The following is a 20,807-nucleotide window of genomic DNA, read 5'->3' on the forward strand; positions in this document are numbered from 1 at the left end:
TTTTGCTGATTGAAAAAAGAAAGCTTTGTGGGCGTTCCCTTGGTGGCTCAGCAGAAACAATCTGACTAGTCACCATGGGGACGCAGATTCGATCCCTGGTCTTGCTCAGGGGATTAAGGATCCGGCCTTGCCATGAGCTGTGGTGTAGGCTGGCAGCTACAGCTCTGATTAGACCCCTAGCCTGGGAACTTCCATATGCCTCGGGTGGGGCCCTAAAAAGAAAAAAGAAAGTATTGTGGACTTCTCCTTCTAGTGCCCTTCATTTTTCATCAGACTATAGTAGAGTCACTATAGGGTTCCCTAGGTTTGACACATGACATTGGGACTGTTGCAGTCTCCTTCCGTCCGTCTCCGTTATGCCTCCTGTACCTCATTCCTCTGTATTTCACTCTTGTGAAATAGATGTTCAGTTTTACAGCTAAGAAAAAAATAGGCTCTGAAGGGGTAATTCTATTTGCTGTATGTGTGCACTGGCCATTTTGCAGCTCAGGGGATTTCTCAGAAGCTTAGGAATGACTGATACCAAATTAAAACTAACCCGTCCAGATCTTAGAAGATTCAGATATTAAGACGGAAGGCAGGGGGAAGGGCGAGGGGCCAACAATGCTGGTTTCATCTTTTTGACCTGTCTTGCTGCTTGTGACCTGTTCTGCAATTGGTAAGGACGCAGCATGGATTATAAGGTTTTGATCTGTAAAATAAGGGCACGGTAGCCCATTTGTTTTAAGCAGCAGCTAGAAGGTTTACTAATAAGGGGACTGAAATTCTTAGAACAAGAGTCTCATTTGAAAACACCAAGAACGAATTCAGAAGCGAGGACAGGGTCGTTCGTGAAATGCCTTTGCCCTCAGCCGCCCCGATGCGCTATGATAAGATGATCAGATGATCATGTTCTAGGTGTTGCAGACATTTGAAAGATGGAAGATGTGACGTGAAAAACAATGACATTAATGATGCTGGCACCCTCCCCCCACCTGTCCCTATTTGCCTCTTCTGCTGCCTCCGTTGGTTCTAACTCTGTCACCCTTGCGCTTGCCCGTGAATTGCACTTTGTAGTGCAAGACCAACCTTCACAAGAGCCTGTTTTCCATCTGAGCAGCCCCTGGTCTCAGCACCCTACACCTTGGCTGGAATTAATTCAGATTGGGTGTTAGCTTTCTAAAACAGCTTGACTTTCTATTTCCCCACTGCCCTGGGGTGTATGTTTTTCTTCCACAGCCATGTACATTGCCTGCCTGGAGCGGTCACCATGTGGTTGTTCCTCAGACTGGTTTGGATTTTACAAGGTGTTAGTGTTTCTCAAACAAAACAAAACAAAACTCATCAGGTCTCACGTAGTTGCGTTAAATCCAGAGAAGTTATGGACGGACTAACCTAATAGGTGCTGTTTATCTCCAGAGGTGACCAGCTCTATTCATGCTTTAGCTGAGTGTCTGTGGATAACAAACAATTCTTTGTAAATCGTGGTTGCGGAAGCAGGCAGGGTTGTGGCTTTGCTGTGTCCTTGGGCAGCTCCCTGACTTCCCTCTGTTGCAGTCTGGGGCTACCACCAGGCACTGGGAGGAAGAAGAGGGAACTGTTTAGGGGCAATAAGTACCAGGGGGTTCTTTAAGAGAAAGAACATGGGGAGTTCCCTTTGTGGCTCAGTGGGTTAAGAACCTAACATAGTGTCCATGAGGATGCCATTTGATCCCTGGGCTCACTCAGTGGGTTAAGGGTCCAGCATTGCCATAAGCTGTGGTGTGGGTTATAGATAAGGCTCGGATCTGGTGTTTCTGTGGCTGTGGCATAGGCCAGCACCTGTAGCTCGGATTTGACCCCCTAGCCCAGGAACCATATGCCACATGTGTGGCCCTCAAAAGAAACAGAAAAAAAGAGAGAGAGAAAGAATATATCTGACCCTGGCATATGGGATCATACCATACATTTTCCTTTATTGTACTTTTTCTGAACTTTTCCTTCCAGAGCTGCCCAGAAGTTAAATCTATCCTCGAAAAAGAAGAAACACCGACCTTCCACTGCTTCTGTCACCGAGCCACCGCTCTTCGCCACCAGCTTCAGCGGGATTCTGCAGACGTCCCCTCCCCCGGCCCCACCCTGCCTGTTGAGGGCTGTCAACAAGGTGAAGGACACCCCAGGCCTGGGCAAGGTAGGCACCTGGCTGTCTGCGTGCTGCCTGGGGGTGGGGGTTCCACGTCAAGGCGAGGAAGAGAACGCGGTCTCGGTCTGTTTGGTAAAACAAGAAGGTGACAAGGGAGAGAAGGAGATAAAATGAAATGCATTCAGTTGGAAGTACCGTAAAATTGTCTTTGGTTACATGTACGAAGTCGTAAATGAAAATATTCCAATTATTGGAGATGTGTTTTGATTTGGGCAGGAAAAAAAAAAATAGCCTTGTATTCTTTGATAGAACGGTGATTAATTCAAGAAAAGACCCCCAAATACAGTGGTAATGAGCCTGACTAATATCCATGAGGATGCAGGTTCCATCCCTGGCCTCGCTCAGTGGGTGAGGGATCTGGCGTTAGCGTGAGCTATAGTGTAGGTGGCAGATGTGCCTCAGATCCCGTGTTGCGGTGGCTGTGGGGTAGGCTGGAAGCTGCAGCTCTGATTCGACCCCTAGCCTGGGAACCTCCACTGCTGCAGATGTGGCCCTATAAGGAAAAAAAAAAAAAAAAAAAAGAAGTTATTCAGTTATTGCTGATTTATAATGTGGTGTACTTTTCTCCCATTCAGCAAAGTGACTTTTTTCCATTGTGGTTTATCACAGGATATTGAATAGAGTTCCCTGTGGTCTACAGTAGGGCCTTGTTGTTTGTCCATTCTCTGTATAATAGTTTGCATCTGCTAATCCCAAGCTCCCAGTCCTCCCCTCCCCGATTCCACCTCCCCCATGGCCACCACAAGTCTGTTTTCTATGTCTGCGAGTCTGTTTCTGTTCTGTTCATCTAGGTTCATTGGTGCCATATTTTAGATTCCACATATAAGTAATCTCATATGATATTTGTATTTGTCTTTCTCTTTCTGACTTACTTGGCTTCGTATGATAATTTCTAGGTCAGTTCATGTTGTTGCAAATGGCATTATTTCATTCTTTCTGTGACTAATAGTCCAGTATATATAGACCTATATCCATTCATCCATTCTTTATCCATTCATCTCTTGATGGATGTTTAGGTTGTTTCCATGTCTTAGCAGTTGTATGTAGTGCTGCTGTGAACACTGGGAAGCATGTATCTTTGCAAATCATCGTTGTGTCTGGATATACGCCCTGGAGTAGGATTGCTGTATCATGTGGTAGTTCTACTTTTCTTTTGAAGAACTTCCATATTGTTTTCCACAACAGCTGTGCCAGTTGACATTCCCACCAACAACACACAAGGGTCCCCTTTTCTCCACACCCTCTCCAACATTTATTATTTGTAGACTTTTTTTTTTCCTGCTTTTTAGGGCTACTCCTGTGGCATATGGAGGTTCCCAGGCTAGGGTTGAATCAGAGCTACAGTTGCGAGTCTACACAACAGCCACAGAAACACAGGATCCAGGCCGCATTTGTGACCTACACCATAGCTCACAGCAACGCTGGATCCTTAACCCACTGAATGAGGCCAGGGATTGAACCCGAAACCTCATGATTAGTAGTTGGATTTGTTTCTGCTGCGCCACAACGGGAACTCCATTTGTAGACTTTTCAATGATGACCAGTCTGGCCTCTGTGAAGGGGTACCTCATCATAGTTTTGATTTAAGAAATGCAATTTTTTTACATTCAAAAAATTTTGAGTATAGTTGATTTACAATGTTGTGTCAATTCCTTCTGTATAGCAAAGTTACCCAGCCACACACGTGCACACATGTATATGTTTATATGTATATACATATACACGTGTATATATGCATGTGTATATGCATATGCATTTTTCTTGTCATGGTCTGTCCCAAGAGATTGGCCATAGTTCCCTGTAGTTTGAATTGTTACAAAGACCTGGGAAGACTTGAGCAGCCTTATGCTGAGATGTAGGAACACTACCACGAGACACGGCTCGGCTGTGCTTGGGATCGCCTCGTTTTAAAATATCATCTCTTGGGGTTCCCGTCGTGGCCCAGTGGTTAACGAATCCGACTAGGAACCATGAGGTGGCGGGTTTGATCCCTGGCCTCGATCAGTGGGTTAAGGATCCAGCATTGCTGTGAGCTGTGGTGTGGGTCACAGAAGCCGATCGGATCCCGGATGGCTGTGGTATAGGCCGGCGGCTACAGCTCGGATTCAGCCCCTCGCCTGGGAACCTCCATATGCCATGGGAAGCGGCCCTAGAAAAGGCAAAAAGACAAAAATAAATAAATAAATAAAATATCATCTCTTAATTCTTCTGAGATAAACATCTGGGTGAGGTAACGTATGGTTTACTCTTCAATGAGTAAATAAACTGGGACTTATAAAAAACATTTAGCTGGAAAAGAGGCGGCTGTTTTCTTTCTTTTTACTTTCATCAGAAGTAGGATGTACGCAGGACTTTGCCAGAACCTGGTTGCCAACTTAACGTGCCTTGTTTCAGGAGGGTGCACGTCTTGCTGAAGGGAATGGACTAAGATTTCACTCACATGGGTCACTGATTCCCTTTCCCTTGACCCTCGAGATGGTTATTTCAGGTGCCTGGTCTTCAGTGGCCTGACTGGTGGTCCTTCTGGAGGTGACCCTGGACCCCCTGCCCTTCTTCCTTCCTGCTTTTCTCCTTTCTGGATTTCTCCCAGCTCCTCCTAGACTCTCCCACCCCCGGTTTCACCACCCACTAGCTCGCTAAGTTACTCTTTCTGACAGTGTTTACATTGTTGGGTTCTGTTGAATAGAGCAATGCTTATTCTAATGGAAAGCATCCCATCCTGGAATTTTCCATGGCGTTGCGCTGGGCTTTCCCAGGCCCGGAGGTAAAGTAGGAAACCAGGCACCAGAGCAGCAACCTGGGCTTAGCCTTCGAGGGCTGCTGTAGCATCACTGGCCAAGGAAGGTGATGGAGCAAACCAAGCGAGCAGGATGCACGTGGAGGGAGCTGGTGCGGAAGGGCCAAGGTACCACCACGAGCCACACTGTGTCATCAAGGATGCTTGATAAGCTGCTCTCTTAGGAGGTGGGTCCGAGTAATGGCGGGGCTTTTAAAAAATATTTAAGTTTTTAAATTTCAGTGAGATATACATAACATAAAATTTACCTTCTGAAACATTTTTGAGGGTCCATGGACTTTGGTTTAGTTAAGAGGAGTTTGGAACTTTGGGGCCAGAGCTAAACCATCAGGGACAAAGTGACATCGAAGCACCACGGCAGCCTCCTTCGCTTCTCCTGCTCTGAGTGACACCCTACTTCTCTTCTGAGTACATGGGGACCGATATTTAAATGACATCATTCTAAAGAGGTACCAGACTCTAGCCAACCTGGGGCACCACATAATTTGTCGTGGTCTGTGCATGCGTGGGCTGGAAGAAGAATTTCTGGACTTGTGTCTGGTGAAAAGAAAGAAGAGTTTTTTGAGCATGGCGAGGTGGAGGGAAAGTAGGGTTTATTGAGATGAGAGATGCTGCAAGCATAGCAGGATGATTTCCTGACTATCAGGGAGAGCCCATGGTGAGCTCGTGGTCATGTCTGCTTTTATAGCCGAGGGAGAAGGAAGGTCTCGTGATACACCTGCCGACATGCTGATGGGTTGGGGAAAGAGGAGTCTTAGGATACACTTGCTGGTTGGTTGGGGGCTTATAAGTCCCCATGGGTGGGGGGAGGAGTGGGCTGCTTATCTTTCCTAGTAGGGGCAGGAAGGAGTGGGCCAGGTTGCTCAAGGTAGGGGAGGGGCATTACAATGAGATGGGCGGGGTGATGATCCGGGTCTGGTCGTTCTTGTCTTGGCCAGAGGCTTTGAGTTCTAGCTCCTTGAAGGGGCCTTGAAGCCCAACATACATGACACCTCGAAATGCACCACATAAGAAATGTCTTCCTGCATCTTCCTGCATAACAGTGGCCTCGTCTGTGGCTCCTCAAAGGGTCAGTGCAAATACATCCTCACATGGGCCTGGGCCCCAAGCCTAGGGCCTTCTGTCCTCTCCTTACCCCATCCCGACTCCCCTGCCCTGGAATTCGGAGACAAGGGGATCAGGGCACCAGGCAGGGGCTGAACCAGCAGAAAGAATGTTACCAGCCAGGATGATCCAAGCTGAGGATGGACTTGCACCAGAATTCTCTGGAGGGCCCTGGTCCAACCTCGATTTCATCATGTACTGTATGAAGTGGTCAGATGGAAATTTAATTATAAATAAGAGAAGCCGTGTAAGACCAGGTTTAACTACAATTAATATTATAATCACATGTAAACTAAAGCTGGCCCATCATATGCTTATTTGGTTTTTTTTGGTTTGTTTTTCTTTGTTTTTTTTTTTTGTCTTTTTGCTATTTCTTGGGCCGCTCCCATGGCATATGGAGGTTCCCAGGCTAGGGGTCTAATCGGAGCTGTAGCCACCGGCCTAGGCCAGAGCCACAGCAACGCGGGATCCAAGCCGCGTCTGCAACCTATACCACAGCTCACGGAAACACCGGATCCTTAACCCACTGAGCAAGGGCAGGGACCGAACCCGCAACCTCATGGTTCCTAGTCAGATTCGTTAACCACTGCGCCACGACGGGACCCTCCGACTCATTTGCCATCCCATGTGCTCCTTTGAAGGAGAGAGAAGGCATGACATCTGCCAGCTAGAAAGCCCTGAGTTTGTCCGTGGAAGTGGGGTCACCAGGCTGGGTGTCACAGAAGGTGACCAAGGTGTGACTTCTGCCTGGCCAGTGGCCCCGTGGCCGCTGTCCTGCTGAGCATGGGGGTGGGGGCCCCAGTGGAGGGGAAGTGACAGTGGGAGGGAGTGTGCTGTCTGCAAGGCAGTGTAATCATTTACTTTTACTGGAAAACGTCATTGTCATGTGATGGAAACAAATCCATAAGCGCCTCCCCACCCCACCCCCTTCACAGAATGCAAGAAGGGAGAAGGCCTTGTTTCTGCCACGGGGGCACCAAGGGCTTGAACTTAGTGGAGGCCCATTTCCCAGACTCGCATTTCCCCACCCCGATACCATCAGGGGGAACTGCAGTTCTTACTCATGTGGAAAAATCCCCATCAATTTGTCTCGGTTGCATCGTTTCCATGCTACCGTCTTAAAGAACCACAGTGGAGTCTGATATAGAACAGAAAGAGCTTGCTATATAGAAATCATTCGTTTGAAGTAGAAATCCTTAACTGAATTGCCAAAAGCATCTTCATTATGTAACCTGAGCTGGGGCCTCCCCAGGAGGGGCTGGGGAGCAACTCCAGCCCAGCCCAACCCCACCTCTCATCCTCAACCACCCACGGAATTCCTCGGACCCGTGGACTGGCTTCTGTGGGTTTGTTTAGAGCTACTCTCTCATTGGTAGACAAGGAAACTGAGGCCCAGAGAGAGAGAATAGAGATTTTCCATTGCCTCCTGAGTCGAGCCTGGAGGTCAGAATTGTTTTATTCTCTATATCATCTCTCCAGGCTGCCATTGGAAATACCTGACCTTTAAAAGTTTGAATGGAGGAGTTCCCGTTGTGGCTCAGCAGGTTAGGAACCCAACTAATATCCATGACGATGGGGGTTCGATCTCTGGCCCCGTTCAGTGGTTAAGGATCTAGTGTTGCTATGAGCTGCAGCATAGATCACAGACTCGGATCTGGCATGGCTGTGGCTGTGGCTGTGACTGGCAGCTGCACTTATGATTTGACCTCTAGCCTGGGAACTTCCATATGCCACATATGCAGCCATAAAAAGCCAAAACAAACAAACAAAAATGAATGGAGACACGAATGTAATGGGGCCATATGGTAGAAAATTAAACTGGGGACAAGTCACCTTCATCCAGTGGAGAAGGACACGCTTCCGTTTTCAGAGCCATGGTTGGGAGGGAAAGGGCAGTGACAGGCCCGGGTGGACACACAGCGGGTCAGGGGCTCTTCACTCATCCGTCCACCCCTTCCCCTTCCACTTATTTCCAGCAGGAACTCTCTGCCCTCCTCCCACCCCCTCCCCCAACCCAGAGTCCTTGCTGGCCACTGGGCACTTGTTGAGGCAGAAGCTTTTCTGGAGGCCACAGTGCTGGGAGAACCTGAGGACACTTCAGGAGACTTGGAGCTGAAACAGCACACATGCAACACAGGAAATAGCTCAGACTCCCTAGCACCTGGGGCAGTACTCAGCTCACAGCAGATATTTATTGAGCATTTTCCATGTGTGGAAAATGCTAGCGCCCTGGGCTGGGCACTAGTTTTGCCATGATGGACAGACAGACAGAATGCCAGCCCCACAGCGTATGCAACCTCATCTTCATAACCCTCGGTCTCGGGCATCTCACCGCCTTGTGCCAGGAAGGACGATCTGACTTCAGGAACAGTTGGAATCACGGACTTAAAGTACTTCTAACTTTTAAGGTATCTAAAGCAACGATACTACCAAGTGAGTCGTGTAGAGACTTTCTTAACGAATAGATAAAGATGATGAGTGGATCAGAGCAGCTTAGTTCCTGTTTCTATTTCCTGGGTCTGGCTTTATGTAAACGATGCTTCTAATCTGTTTGAAAATGGTTCCCTCTCCTAAATGGGTAAAGGCGCTTCATGAAATTTGTTTGCACAATTAATTAATATCCGTGTTTAAGGTTCATTTGTTAGTGTGTCACAGATTAATGTCAGCGCTCTTAGTGTCGGATTACAAGCTTCTAGAGCAAAGCGTATTATCTGGTTAACTCGCTCAGTGTATGGCGCTGCAGCCCCGTCACGGGGGCATAAATGCTTTTAAAGGTGAGAACAGGACTGGCGACAGTCATGTTGGTGATGGTGACAATCTGCCTGGTTAATTCTCCTCTTCCCGGAAGAATCCTGGAAGGACATACACAAAGCAGGAAAGGAAAGGGAGCCTTCTCCGCCTTCATAATCTCCAGGAATGCCTCAAAAGGATGGCATCGTCAAGACTCAGCCTTTGTTCTCCCAAATGGGTTTTGGGAATTTTATAGAAAACGCTCAGAGGTGCAGAGGTGGGGGCTAGCCACCCGAGAACAGACTCTTTAGAGTTTGAAAAGGTCATAAACATTGGATGAAAGAAACACGAGGAATTATGGAAAACCCGAGCTGGAGACAAGACTGAGGAGGGCTTGTCATACTTGATCCACTCTGTGAGTGTCTGTAGACACACTGTGTCCCGGGGGCTGCAGTAAGTGCCACTGCTGGGGACAAATGCTCAGAAGCCGGTTGGCTGCTCTGGGCTACGTGCCTGCAAAGGAGGGGACGCTGTAGCTCCTGATCGCCTTGAACTCTAGGCTCCCGTGAAAATGCCTGCCTGGCCTTCAGCCTCCGCCGCCACTCCAGACCTGCAAACGCAGTTTCCTGCTCCTGGGGATCCCACTCAGCCTAGTCTGGGTAGAGGAAGGGCTGCGCGTAGCTGTCATGCTGGATCCCCCTGGCCCCTCGTGCCCCTCCATCTGTGCATTTCCGAAGTGCTTCACTGGGATTTGTCCTCCCTGGACAGTGCAGCCCCAGGGTACCTGACTCCATGGAGTCCTCAGAGTTGAGATTAGGAAACAGACTTGCTTCTCGGGCCAGATTATCTTTCTTATGCAATAAAAGCTGCAGCCATTATTATTCTCTCTTGCTCACAGTCCTCGATTTTAAGTCATAAGCCTCTTATTTTGAAAAGCACTACTTTTCAAACCTGGTAACTTCATATTTTGACCTCTATTACACCATAAAGCATATATTCTCTAAATAACATCTCTATTTCTCTCTCTCTCTCACACATGCGTGCACACACACACACACACACACACTCCCTACTTGGCTTATGTCACCAGGTCCTGTTTTGTCCAGATTTAGCTTAAATGTAACCGTTCCCTTATTTGGTGTGTAAACTAAAATCAGAGAAAAAATAGTCAAACCATGTGTACTTTTCAGTAGATTCCCTTTACAGATTTATTAACTTTTGAAAGCAGAAGTCATTCAATTATCCTTGGCTGGAAGAAGAAGCCAAGATTCCTCTTCAATATATGTTCCGATTCCAAAAAAGAGGAACTCAGTAAGAAAAATTAGATGAAAATAAGAGTTTTTCAAAGAGAAGAATGTGGCTCTTATTCAGCAGAAATGGCTGAAGTAGCTCTTTCCTGTTCAGGAAGTGATGCCAGGTCATATCAAGGAGAAAATTTCATGCCTTCCAGTCCACCAAGGTCCAGGTTATTTAAATCATATGCAAATTATCACAGTCCTCATTATCATTTCTACCATTCCTCATCCTGAAGCTTTACCAGAGAGAAGAGGAACGGTCTGAGTCAGCCTTTCACATTCATTTCAAGTATTCAAATGTGATGGAAAATCCTGGATCCCACTACTCACCTTCCAGGGATTACTCCATCCAGACCTTCCAGAGAGTAGAAAGTGAGCTATTTTGGTGTGCCTGGAAGGGGTGCAGAGAAAAAGACTGTAAATAATACATAACACGTTCATCAGGATAGCTGGCCTGCTAGCTTTGTAAATTGAATTGTTAGCTCTTCTGGGAAATAAGTCCCTGTGACCTTCCACTCCTTAATGACAGTTCTTTTCCGTGCTCGGTTGGTTTTGGTGGAGTCGGCTCAGTGCCTATAGCTTGTTTTTTTTGCCTCTTTCCTTTCTTTCTTATTTAGACCCTTGCACCAACCTGTATCCCCAGAGACAGGAGACTTGGGGAAAATGTCCTAACGCATTAACCTGCAAGGTTTCTTTTGCCCGGTGCATGTGGTGGTGCCCGCACCTGTCCTAGAGCCCGCCCTCTCTGCCGCACATGCGCAGTGTGCTGCTGCGCCCCAGGAAACCGGGGCTTGGGCATTGCCTGGGTTGCTACTAGAACGGCTGCTGCTGGGCTTTGGGAGTGGCTCAGAGATGGAGAGGGTTTTCTACACCCGCTGCCAGGCCTCTCTTGAGTTCAGCAGTTTTCATCCTTGCAAAGAAAGGGAAGTATTAGGAAGACGTTCTTTTTTCAATGCCACGGGACAGAAACGCGGTAGAACCTGTGTGAAAGGAAGCCACACCGTGTTTGTTCTTCGTTGCGACGTCAGTATGACTGCCTTTAATACAGCTGATCAAGTTGCATGGATATCATGTTCTGTTGCTTCATTATTAGGTGGAGAATGAGAAGGGTAAGCAGTACATGTCAGTGTAATTACGGCTGATTTCCGATCGCAGAGCGCATTGCTGTGTATTGAATACCCGTTTCCTGGCGTTCTTTGCAAAATGTAGGAAAGGACTCCCGGAAAAGCAGGGAGAAAGTTTGGTCCTGCAGCCTGGAGTTACCTGTCAACCCATATCCCAGGTCCATTATTGTAGCTTTCAGAGGACAGGAAGAGGAAGAGAATTTTACCTCCATTTTCTTCGTGGAGTTTCCAATTCCCTGAACTTCCGCCACCTGCACCAGGTGAGCAGCTGGGTCTTCCGAAAACTTTGTGGTGTCTCCTGGGTGTTCTAAAAACCTTCAGGGACATGAAGCCCTCCCGACACTGTCATCTACAGCTACACTGCACAAGAAATGTGTAGGAGCAAGCCAGCGTTGTTTCTTACATTTCTGGTGAAATATCCTTTTCTGTTTCTTTCACTGGATTGTAAAATTATTGAGAAAAGGCAATCACAGTCTTTTCATCTTTGTACCCTTTCAGTGCCAGCTTACATAAAAGACACTCAAAAAATGTTGAGTATTTTAATATAATTCTATTTAATACTTGTAACAGCCTAACTGGGCGTTCGGCACCGTGTAGGATCCATCCTGCATGATAGAAATGTTATCATGAGGCAGAAACACCGAGAACGTCTCAATGACAAGACCTAGGGGTCCTTGGCCCCGTTTCCTCCTCAGCACGTGAGTTGCCCTGGGACGGTGACATCAGGGAGAAGATGCTACCTAGTGTTAGCACCCCGGCAGTGAGCAAACATCCTCAGCATCCCTCGCTGAGGAATTTTCCAGAAGAACATCTTGTGCAGTCCTCCCATTTTGCATATGGAGAGGTTGAGTCTCAACAAGATGATGTGCCTTGAGTTCCCTTCATGACTCAGCGGTTAGCGAACCTGACAAGGATCCATGAGGACGCAGGTTCCATCCCTGGCCTCGCCCAGTGGGTTAAGGATCCCGCGTTGCCGTGAGCTGTGGTGTAGGTTGCAGATGCGGCTCGGATCCTGAATTGCTGTGGCTGTGTAGCCCAGCTGTAGCCCAATCTGACCCCTAGCCTGGGAACCTCCATATGCCATGGATGCAGCCCTAAAAAAGAAAAAGAAAAAAAAAGATGAAGTGCCTTGTCAATTCATTTATGGAGGAGAAGACAAGGTTTAAGTTTTGGGAGTGAAAGAGTATGAAAGACTCTGAGGCAGAATTTGAGCGAGTGTTTCTTCAGCTTTCTCCCCCATTTTGTGACTTTAGCTTCAAATCTACGACTCTATTTTTTTTTTTTTTTGAGATATTAAGCGGAGATGCTAGGTGTGAGTGTGCACACACGCACACACACACTTGTGTAGGAGACAGAAGGTGATTTTTCAAAGGGGGTTTCTTCAAGGCCGTCATCCTCTACCATAATTGGAGGACAGGTGTGAGGCCCCCTGGACTACCTGTAATCCCTAATTAGCATCCTGCCTAAGGGAGTGAAAACAGGACACAGAATGCGGGGATGCTCTCTGGAATAAATGCCACTTTCTCAATTAAATAAAGGGCAACAGGATGGATTATAACGCCAGGATAGGGCTTTTGATCATTCTTTGTCCAAAAACCCCATTGTAGTCAGGCTCAGCACAAGGAGACAATTCACTGATATTAAGGGTCTGGGAATAGTAGGTATATTTTAAGCTGACATTTCTAACATCTTATCTTTCTATGTCTTTTCTCTTGCTAACGGCTGAAAGAAAAGTTAATCATGATTTGCTATAATTATCCCGTTAAAATGGGAGTAATACTAATGTTTCATAAAAAAAAAAAATGGTGTGTCTAAACTGCTGAGTTAATTAGAAAGTTGTCCTTTGTGCCTCCGAGTGCGAAAATCTGTTCTTGCCTACTCACGGACTAGCGTTAACAAAACATTTGAAATTTCTTTCTAATGCTTCATTGAACTAAAATGTATCATTATGAAGGAGGAAAATCATTCTGATACGTTCTTAAAAGCAAAACATATTTTTACTTTAGAACGTTAAACGGTTTCTGCAATAAAAATCCTCAGAGTTCCACCTGTGGCGCAGTGGGTTAAGAACCTGACTGCAGCAGCTCGGGGTCCCTGCAGAAGCACAGGTTCAATCCCCGGTGCCGGGCATAGTGGGTTAAAAGGATCTGGCGTTACCGCAGCTGCGATACAGATCTCAGCTGAGGTTTGGATTCAGTCTCTGGCTGGGGAACTTCCAAATGCAGCAGATCTGGCCATAAAAAAAATAATAAGAGTTAATTTAAAAATCCTCTAGCTCCTGAAGCCACAGCATAAGACTTCCTATGATCTTGCATATAAGCAATAAAGCCTCTTGCTTTACAAGTTCATCTAAGCTCTGTTTTGTAATGCTGTCTTAGTCTGTTCAGGTGGCTATAACAAAAATACCATACAGGAGTTCCCGTTGTGGCGCAGTGGTTAGCAAATCTGACTAGGAACCATGAGGTTGCTGGTTTGATCCCTGGCCTTGCTCAGTGGGTTAAAGATCCGGCATTGCCATGAGCTGTGGTGTAGGTCACAGATGTGGCTCGGATCCCGAGTTGCTGTGGTTCTGGCGTAGGCTGGTGGCTACAGCTCTGATTGGACCCCTAGCCTGGGAACCTCCATATGCCATAGGAAGTGGCCCTAGAAAAGGCAAAAAGACAAAAAAAAAAATACCATATAGACTGGGTGGCTGAAACAACAAAAAATTCTCTCCATTCTGAAAGCTGAGTAGCCCAGGGTCAAGGTTCCTGCAGGTCTAGTGTCTGATGAGAGCTCTCCTGGTTTGCAGACAGTCAGCCTGTACTTTATATGGTAGAGAGCAAAGAGAATGCAAGTCAGCCCTCCTATCTCTTCTTTTTTTTTTCTTTTTTGTCTCTTTGGGCCCACATTCTCAGCATACGAAACTTCCCAAGCTAGGGGTCAAATCAGAGCTACAGCTGCCAGCCTACACCACAGCCACAGCAACAAAGGATCCAAGCTGCATCTGTGACCTACACTACAGCCCATGGCAACACTGGATCCTTAACCTACCCAGCGAGGCCAGGGATGGAACCCGCATTCTCATGGACACTAGTTGGGTTTGTTAACCATTAAGCCACAATGAGAACTCCCTAGACACAGAATTTTAATGGGACTGAAGCACCCGCATGGCTCACAATAGTCACCTGCTGGGATCCTGTCCCAACCCAGCTCTGACTTGAAGTTGTCACTACTCTGGAATAGGGCTAAAGTACAATTTTTTTTTTTTTCTCACAAGATTTAAGCCATTTGAGGGTTTGTTTTGCCCTTTAAAAGACCATTTTGAGTATTACTTTCGCTGGCTTGCTTACTGCAGAGGAACAAGAACCAAAAGAGGCAATCCATACCCTTAGAGCTTTCACTACGGGGGACAGCGCATGTCATCAAAGCTCTCTGGGGTGATGAGGGCAGAGGAGATGGGCAGGACACTGGCAGCAGCAGAGGAGGGCCCGGCCCCCGCCTCACCAGTGGTTACTACCCTGCAACCACAGCTGCAGTTCCACAGCCAGGGACATTTGCTTACAGGGCCTTTTCTGAAGCCATGTGGCTCTGTGAGAAGCGTGCCGAGACAGCATCACGGAGCTGTCCGGAACCAGGCCACAGCCCGGCTCCTCCATCCACCAGATGGGGAACCCCAGGCAGACTCCCCACATCTGTTTCAGCTTCCTTGGGTATAAAACAGGGGTGATTATAACTGACCCTTCCAGCAGACGTGTAATGAGCATTTGACAAGTTAATACGTGTGAAACACTCAGAGCAGGGCCTGGCACAAAGAGATGGCCAGTATACATTGTATGATCAGAAGGATTCTGGAAACAAAGAGGGGGGATAGGAGCCGGCAGTGGGCAGATGAGAGAGCCGCGGTTGTTGGTCTGCCCGCCCCCAACTCCGAGCCCCGTGCTGCAGAATGTGCTAAACATAGCAGCCTGCGATGTTGAACCTTTCACAGCTGTACATGACCACACAGTGCAAGAACTATTTTATTGATTGGGTTTTTAAAACTTTGCTTTTCACCGAAAACCTTCCGGTACCAACATGGTGAAATGTTTCCAGGATGTATCGCTTCTCGGCCTTTTGGCTAAGATCAAGTGTCTTCTCAAAATATTTCAACCAAGGCACCAATCAAGTTCATGATGACAGAAGGAACTGACTCGGCCCCTCAGCTCAGCCGTGGGGTCAGCCATTCCCAAAGCCCTCTGTCCTTTTACCGAAACTCAAGGGGCAAAGGTGGGTGGTGCAGGTGGCCAAGCTGCTGAAGGAAATAACTCTTAGGCAAAAAAGATTTCCCCCTATTCCATCCCCCCCACCCCAAGATTCCACAGAGATAACCTCTTCCGGGCTTCCTGTTTGAGGCTCAGGGAGAAAAGAGCCAATGACAACTTGCTTAACAATGATGGTAAGCAAGGTGTGTTAGGAGCTTACAGATTGGTTCCATACTGCTTGTAGGTGTGTTAGGAGCTTACAGATTGGTTCCACGCTGCGTAGGTGAGTTAGGAGCTTACAGATTAGTTCCACACTGCCTGTAGGTGTGTTAGGAGCTTCCAGATTGGTTCCATGCTGCCTGATCGCCCCTCACACTCAGCAACACGAGAGGCTTTTTCATAGAGTCCTGCCCGCCCCCGCCCCCCCTGTGGCTCCTCCATCGGTGCCCCCAGAACCAAACTCACTACACAGTCTCAAGCCTCTCTCTTCTGTCCCAAGCTGGCCAGAGCCGCTCCGGCCTAACAGTTGTGCTGTGGGTTTGCGGATACAGACAGTGTCCTCATCGCGGTGTAGGCGGTGCTGCTCCGGAGGCGGGGGATGGGGGGGTACCTGGCGTTGGACCCTTAGCCTGGGAACTTCCTGTGCTGCGGCTGCAGCCCTAATAACAGCAAAACGAAGCAAAACTATGTCTAAAACATGGCTCCGTGACAATAGAAATGTTTGCATTTCTCCTTTCGTTTAAGGAGGAATGTTGGGAGTATCGATTGAGCGGTGGTCTGTGGAGAATCGGTGCTGGGAGAGCAGGCACTCCCTGAACCCATCACGCCACCGCCCCGGCTGGCTTCTGCTCTTGATTTCCTCTCCTAATGACCCAGGCTATCCCCTGTGTCCACACCCATCCCTCTTTTAGATCTGGCTAAATGCCTCCTTTCCTCTGCATCCCACGTCTATTCCCAGGCCAGGTCCCTCGTTTCTCTGCTGCTTGGGACCACGTCACTACCCCTAGTACAGAGTCTTCTCCTTAATCATTTGCTTCTTTGCATTGTCTCATTGATTTATCTCCTTCCCTGTTAGTCTGTGTGTGTGTGTGGGGGGGGTCTTGGTGTTTACTGCTTCCCCCCACCAAAGGCTTAGCCTTGGGCCGGGCAGATACAACTCCCTACATGGACAGACATGAACGTTTCGAGCAGAATCGTCACTTGATTCTTTTTCCTGCTTTTGCCTACTCCATCCTTCATCCGTTTATCGGTCATCCTCCACGCAGGCATCTGTCCACTGATGCGTTCCTAAGGCACGTGGCCTGGATTATGCACCAGCTCTGCGCTAGTTATTTTGGGGGATACGCAGGCGAGTGCAAGACGGTCTCCATCCTTAAGGATCCCCCCATTGTCATTCGAAAGCGTTAGAAGTCATTCTTTAGGTAGACAACTTGAACTAAAAATACCTGTTATTATTATCATCACTCTGGCTTATCACGGCAGAGAAGGCTGAAGTGTGTGCAAGATAATTGGCTTCCCGGTGAGCTCTCTCCCCCATTCCCTTCTCCTGAGTACACGCCAATATTCCTAAAGTATTCATATTGCATTGTGATGACAACTGATAGCACAGCAGGCAGGGAAGGATGTGCTTTTATTTCATTTTTAACGCTTTGATGCGCTACCTGCAGCTCCTCTGCCATTAGTTCGTATGAATGAATCACGGTGGCGTGCAAACCGTTTATATTCAGACACACTCGCTCCTGAGGGAACTCTCTGAGGGCAGTGCTGCCTCTGACCACGCTCAGGCCTGGCCCTCCCAACACACAGTAGGCATGGATCAATGTCCCTTCACCGAGGATCAGAGGTCAGAGGGACAGAGGGACAGGGACAGGACACCCACAGTGTCCCTGTCTTGCCTGCCCCCACCTCAGCACATTCTGGTTGAGTAATTTCAGTCACCCTTCACTTGCACAACCACATAATGCTTGGGCAGGACCCATTTATGTGCAAGGCAGGATATTGTCACTCGGAAGACCTCAGCTCCCGTGTCACCCTTACCAGGGCTTGGGAAGAGGCGATGAGCGGAGAGGGTTGGTTAATGCATTTTCTGTCTAGGTGATTTAGGGTTAGAAGATGCCCTCCAGTCTCTGACAGGAGGTGAGGCAGCATTCTTGTCAGATTACATACGGAAAACAACTCATCATTCCGCATGCACACGGAGCTAGTGTGTGTTTTCTTAAAGCCTTCGTGTGTGCAGGCTCATGGTACTCGAATTGAAATGTAAGGAAATCTGGAGATCCCGTCGTGGCTCAGTGGTTAACGAATCCAACTAGGAACCATGAGGTTGCAGGTTCAATCCCTGGCCTTGCTCAGTGGGTTAAGGACCTGGCATTGCCGTGAGCTGTGGTGTAGGTTGCAGATGCGGCTCGGATCCTGCATTGCTGTGGCTCTGGTTCAGGCCGGCAGCTACAGCTCCAATTAGACCCCTAGTCTGGGAACCTCCATATGCTGTGGGTGCGGCCCTAGAAATGGCAAAAAGACAAAAAAAAAAAAAAGTAAGGAAATCTGTTGTTACTACCAAGTGGCCTGTAACAATGGTTTTTGATTTGTTCTTGGTTTAGTCTAATTTTTTTTTTTTTGGTCTTTCTAGTGCCGCACCCTTGGCGTGTGGAAGTTCCCAGGCTAGGGGTGGAATCAGAGCTGCAGCTGCTGGCCTATACCACAGCCACAGCCACTCCAGATCCAAGCCACATCTGCGACCTACGCCACTGAGTGAGGCCAGGGATCAAACCTGAGTCCTCATGAATACTAGTCAGGTCCATCACCGCTGAGCCACAAGGGGAACTCCTAGTCTATTTGTTTTTTCAATCAATATTTTCAACATTTTGCCTGTGGATTTAGTGCCACGTTGTATGTTCGTGACGTGCCAGGTGCCTTCACATTGTCTCTGTCTGTTCACCTGCTCTCATCTCTGCCCGGAATGCTCATCTCCCCATCATTTGCTAGGATGGAAAAATGCTGCTCATCCCTCCCATGTTATCTGCCACCTGCCGCCCCTCCCCCTTGTCCCACCTCCATGCACCGTGCATGTGCCCAGACAGACCACAAGGGTGGAAGAAAGGGGCTGTATCTTATTCACTCTTGTGGGTGTGTATTCACTTGAATACACAGATGGCTATTACTTCACTTCCCTGAGCATCTCCAAGTCACCATCTCCCCTCTTGGAAGGAGACTCAGATATTCCCATGATGCAGAGCTGGCCTTCAAAGAGCTTTCCTTCTGCTAAGAGGAGAGAGACTGGATGGTTGAGCTACACCTGGGATGCCTGGCAACTTGCTATTTCATTTCTTTCCTATGAAGTAAAAATTATATTTATTTATTTATTTTGGGGGGCCATGACTGCGGCATGGGGACGTTCCTGGGCCAGGGATTGAACCCGTGTCACAGCAGTGCCCCGAGCCCCTGTGGTGACAATGTCAGATCCTTTGTCCACTGTGCCTCAAGGGAACTCTGGTCTTTATTTTAATTCTGCCACGACATTCGTTTTAGAATTCAGAGATCACCAGGTGTTCGTCCTCTTGTTCTGTCTGATTATAACCTGTCCCTGATTATATGAGAAGAAGGACAAAGAGAGAACTTGGATTTTGTGTGGCTGTCACACAGTGCAGAGGTTCCAGACATCTCACGTCAGTTCATGGAGGTTCTCGGGGACACCTGAAGTTTCTGGGAACAGGGAAGTGCAAACCTGACAAGCTGTCAGCCTCTCCCCTCGGAGAAAATCTGATGTGAGAATTCAGGTGGTTCTACCTGCTGTCAGGTGTGCCGCTTCCCTGAAGATCAGCCTTCCCTTGGGATGCCAGCTCCCTCTCACCGCCCCCCCCATCCCTGTCCCTACACGGTTTTCTTCAGACAGCAGCGACCAGCACACAGACCCTGTCTCCACCCGGGCAGCCTCCCCTGGCCTCCCCTGGCCTCTGTAGAGGATTGATCCTGGATTTGGGGATCTCACCTTCAAAATCACTGCCCCCAGGGTGAACCGAGCTCGGCCACAAGGCAGATCATCCCCTCGGGTCCCATGGGAGGCCTGTTGATGGCAGCCCAGGGAACTGTGATGGAGGGTGGCCCCAGTCCCTGAACTAGAGCCTCTCATTCTCAGTGACGTCAGTCAGAAAGAGAAAGCCACATACCAGGTGACATCGCTTATGTATGGAATCTAATGGAAGGCACAAAGAAATCTTTCTGCAGAAAAGAAACTCGTGGACTTGGAGAACAGACTTGTGGTTGCCAATGGGAGGGGGAGGGCGTGGGAGGGACTGGGAATTTGGGGTTCGTAGATGCAAACTATTGCATTTGGAGTGGATGAGCAATGAGATCCTGCCGTGTAGCACTGGGAACTATATCTAGTCACTTGTGATGGAACATGATGGAGGATAATGTGAGAAAAAGAATATGCATATGTATGACTGGGGCACTTTGCTATACCGCAGAAATTGACAGAATATTGTACATCACCTATAATAAAAACATGAGAAATAAATAAGTAAGAAACCAGAGCACCTTGGGGGGGGGACAGTGCTGCCCCCCAGGGGCCAGGCACACCGCACCCTAGGTGCTGGGGTCTTTCCAGCTCGTGGGCGGCTCTTTATCATGACGGGCATTAGGCAGACAGGAGGCAGTGCTGAAACCCAAGAGCACAGAGCTCCTTCCAACTCGATCTTGGCCTGTGAAAAATTCAGCAGCCATGGTACAGACCCCAACTGACAGTGCGGGGCTGGTGGAGGAGGAGAATTGGACATGTGGGGAGCAGCCTGGGCAGCCACAGATACAGAGGGAGGCCAGGTGGTGTGTGTAACGCTCCCCTTCCCTTCCCGGGAGAAGAACAGTCTGGAATGAGAAGGACGGGGGGTCATGTGCACACACAAACCAGGTTAGGGAAGGGCTTTTATAACTAAGGGCTCAGCTATCATGGTGGAGAGAACCCCTGGCACCACTCCGTGTAATTCTGACTCGGCACTGTTTTTTGAAGCCCAGCGGAAAAGGGACTAGCATTCCTATTTCTGATGTGATGATAATAGTTGCCGATCCTTACACAGCGCTAACGGTGCCGAGTATTGTACTGTTCTAAGCACGTTGCACACCTTAATTCATTTACGTACGTGATGCATTTCATACCTCAACTCACTTACATGCACGATACACACAATATACTTACACGGACCAACTCACATACATGATACACAAAGGCATGTATGTAAATTAACTCATTTGCATGCACCCTGCATTTGCATACTGTGTTAGTTCACTGGGGCTGCTATAACAGAATGCCAGAACCTGGGTGACTAAAGCAACAGAGATGCGTTTCTCTGATCAAGATGAAAGTTCGCTGACCGCGGG

The 20,807-nt window shown here is 48.1% G+C and overlaps 1 protein-coding gene across 2 annotated transcripts in view; it reads left to right on the plus strand.

Moving 5' to 3' along the window:
- KIF26B (kinesin family member 26B) overlaps nucleotides 1–20,807 on the plus strand; it is a 507,916-nt gene that overhangs the window by 370,101 nt on the left and 117,008 nt on the right. For both annotated transcript variants that reach the window (XM_047754531.1, XM_047754532.1), the window contains one exon: nucleotides 1,966–2,149. In XM_047754531.1, coding sequence (XP_047610487.1) covers nucleotides 1,966–2,149 — 184 coding nt within the window. The remainder of the gene's footprint in view (nucleotides 1–1,965; nucleotides 2,150–20,807) is intronic.

The sequence above is a fragment of the Phacochoerus africanus genome, chromosome 12, assembly GCF_016906955.1.
Source record: "Phacochoerus africanus isolate WHEZ1 chromosome 12, ROS_Pafr_v1, whole genome shotgun sequence".
Lineage (NCBI taxonomy): Eukaryota > Metazoa > Chordata > Mammalia > Artiodactyla > Suidae > Phacochoerus > Phacochoerus africanus.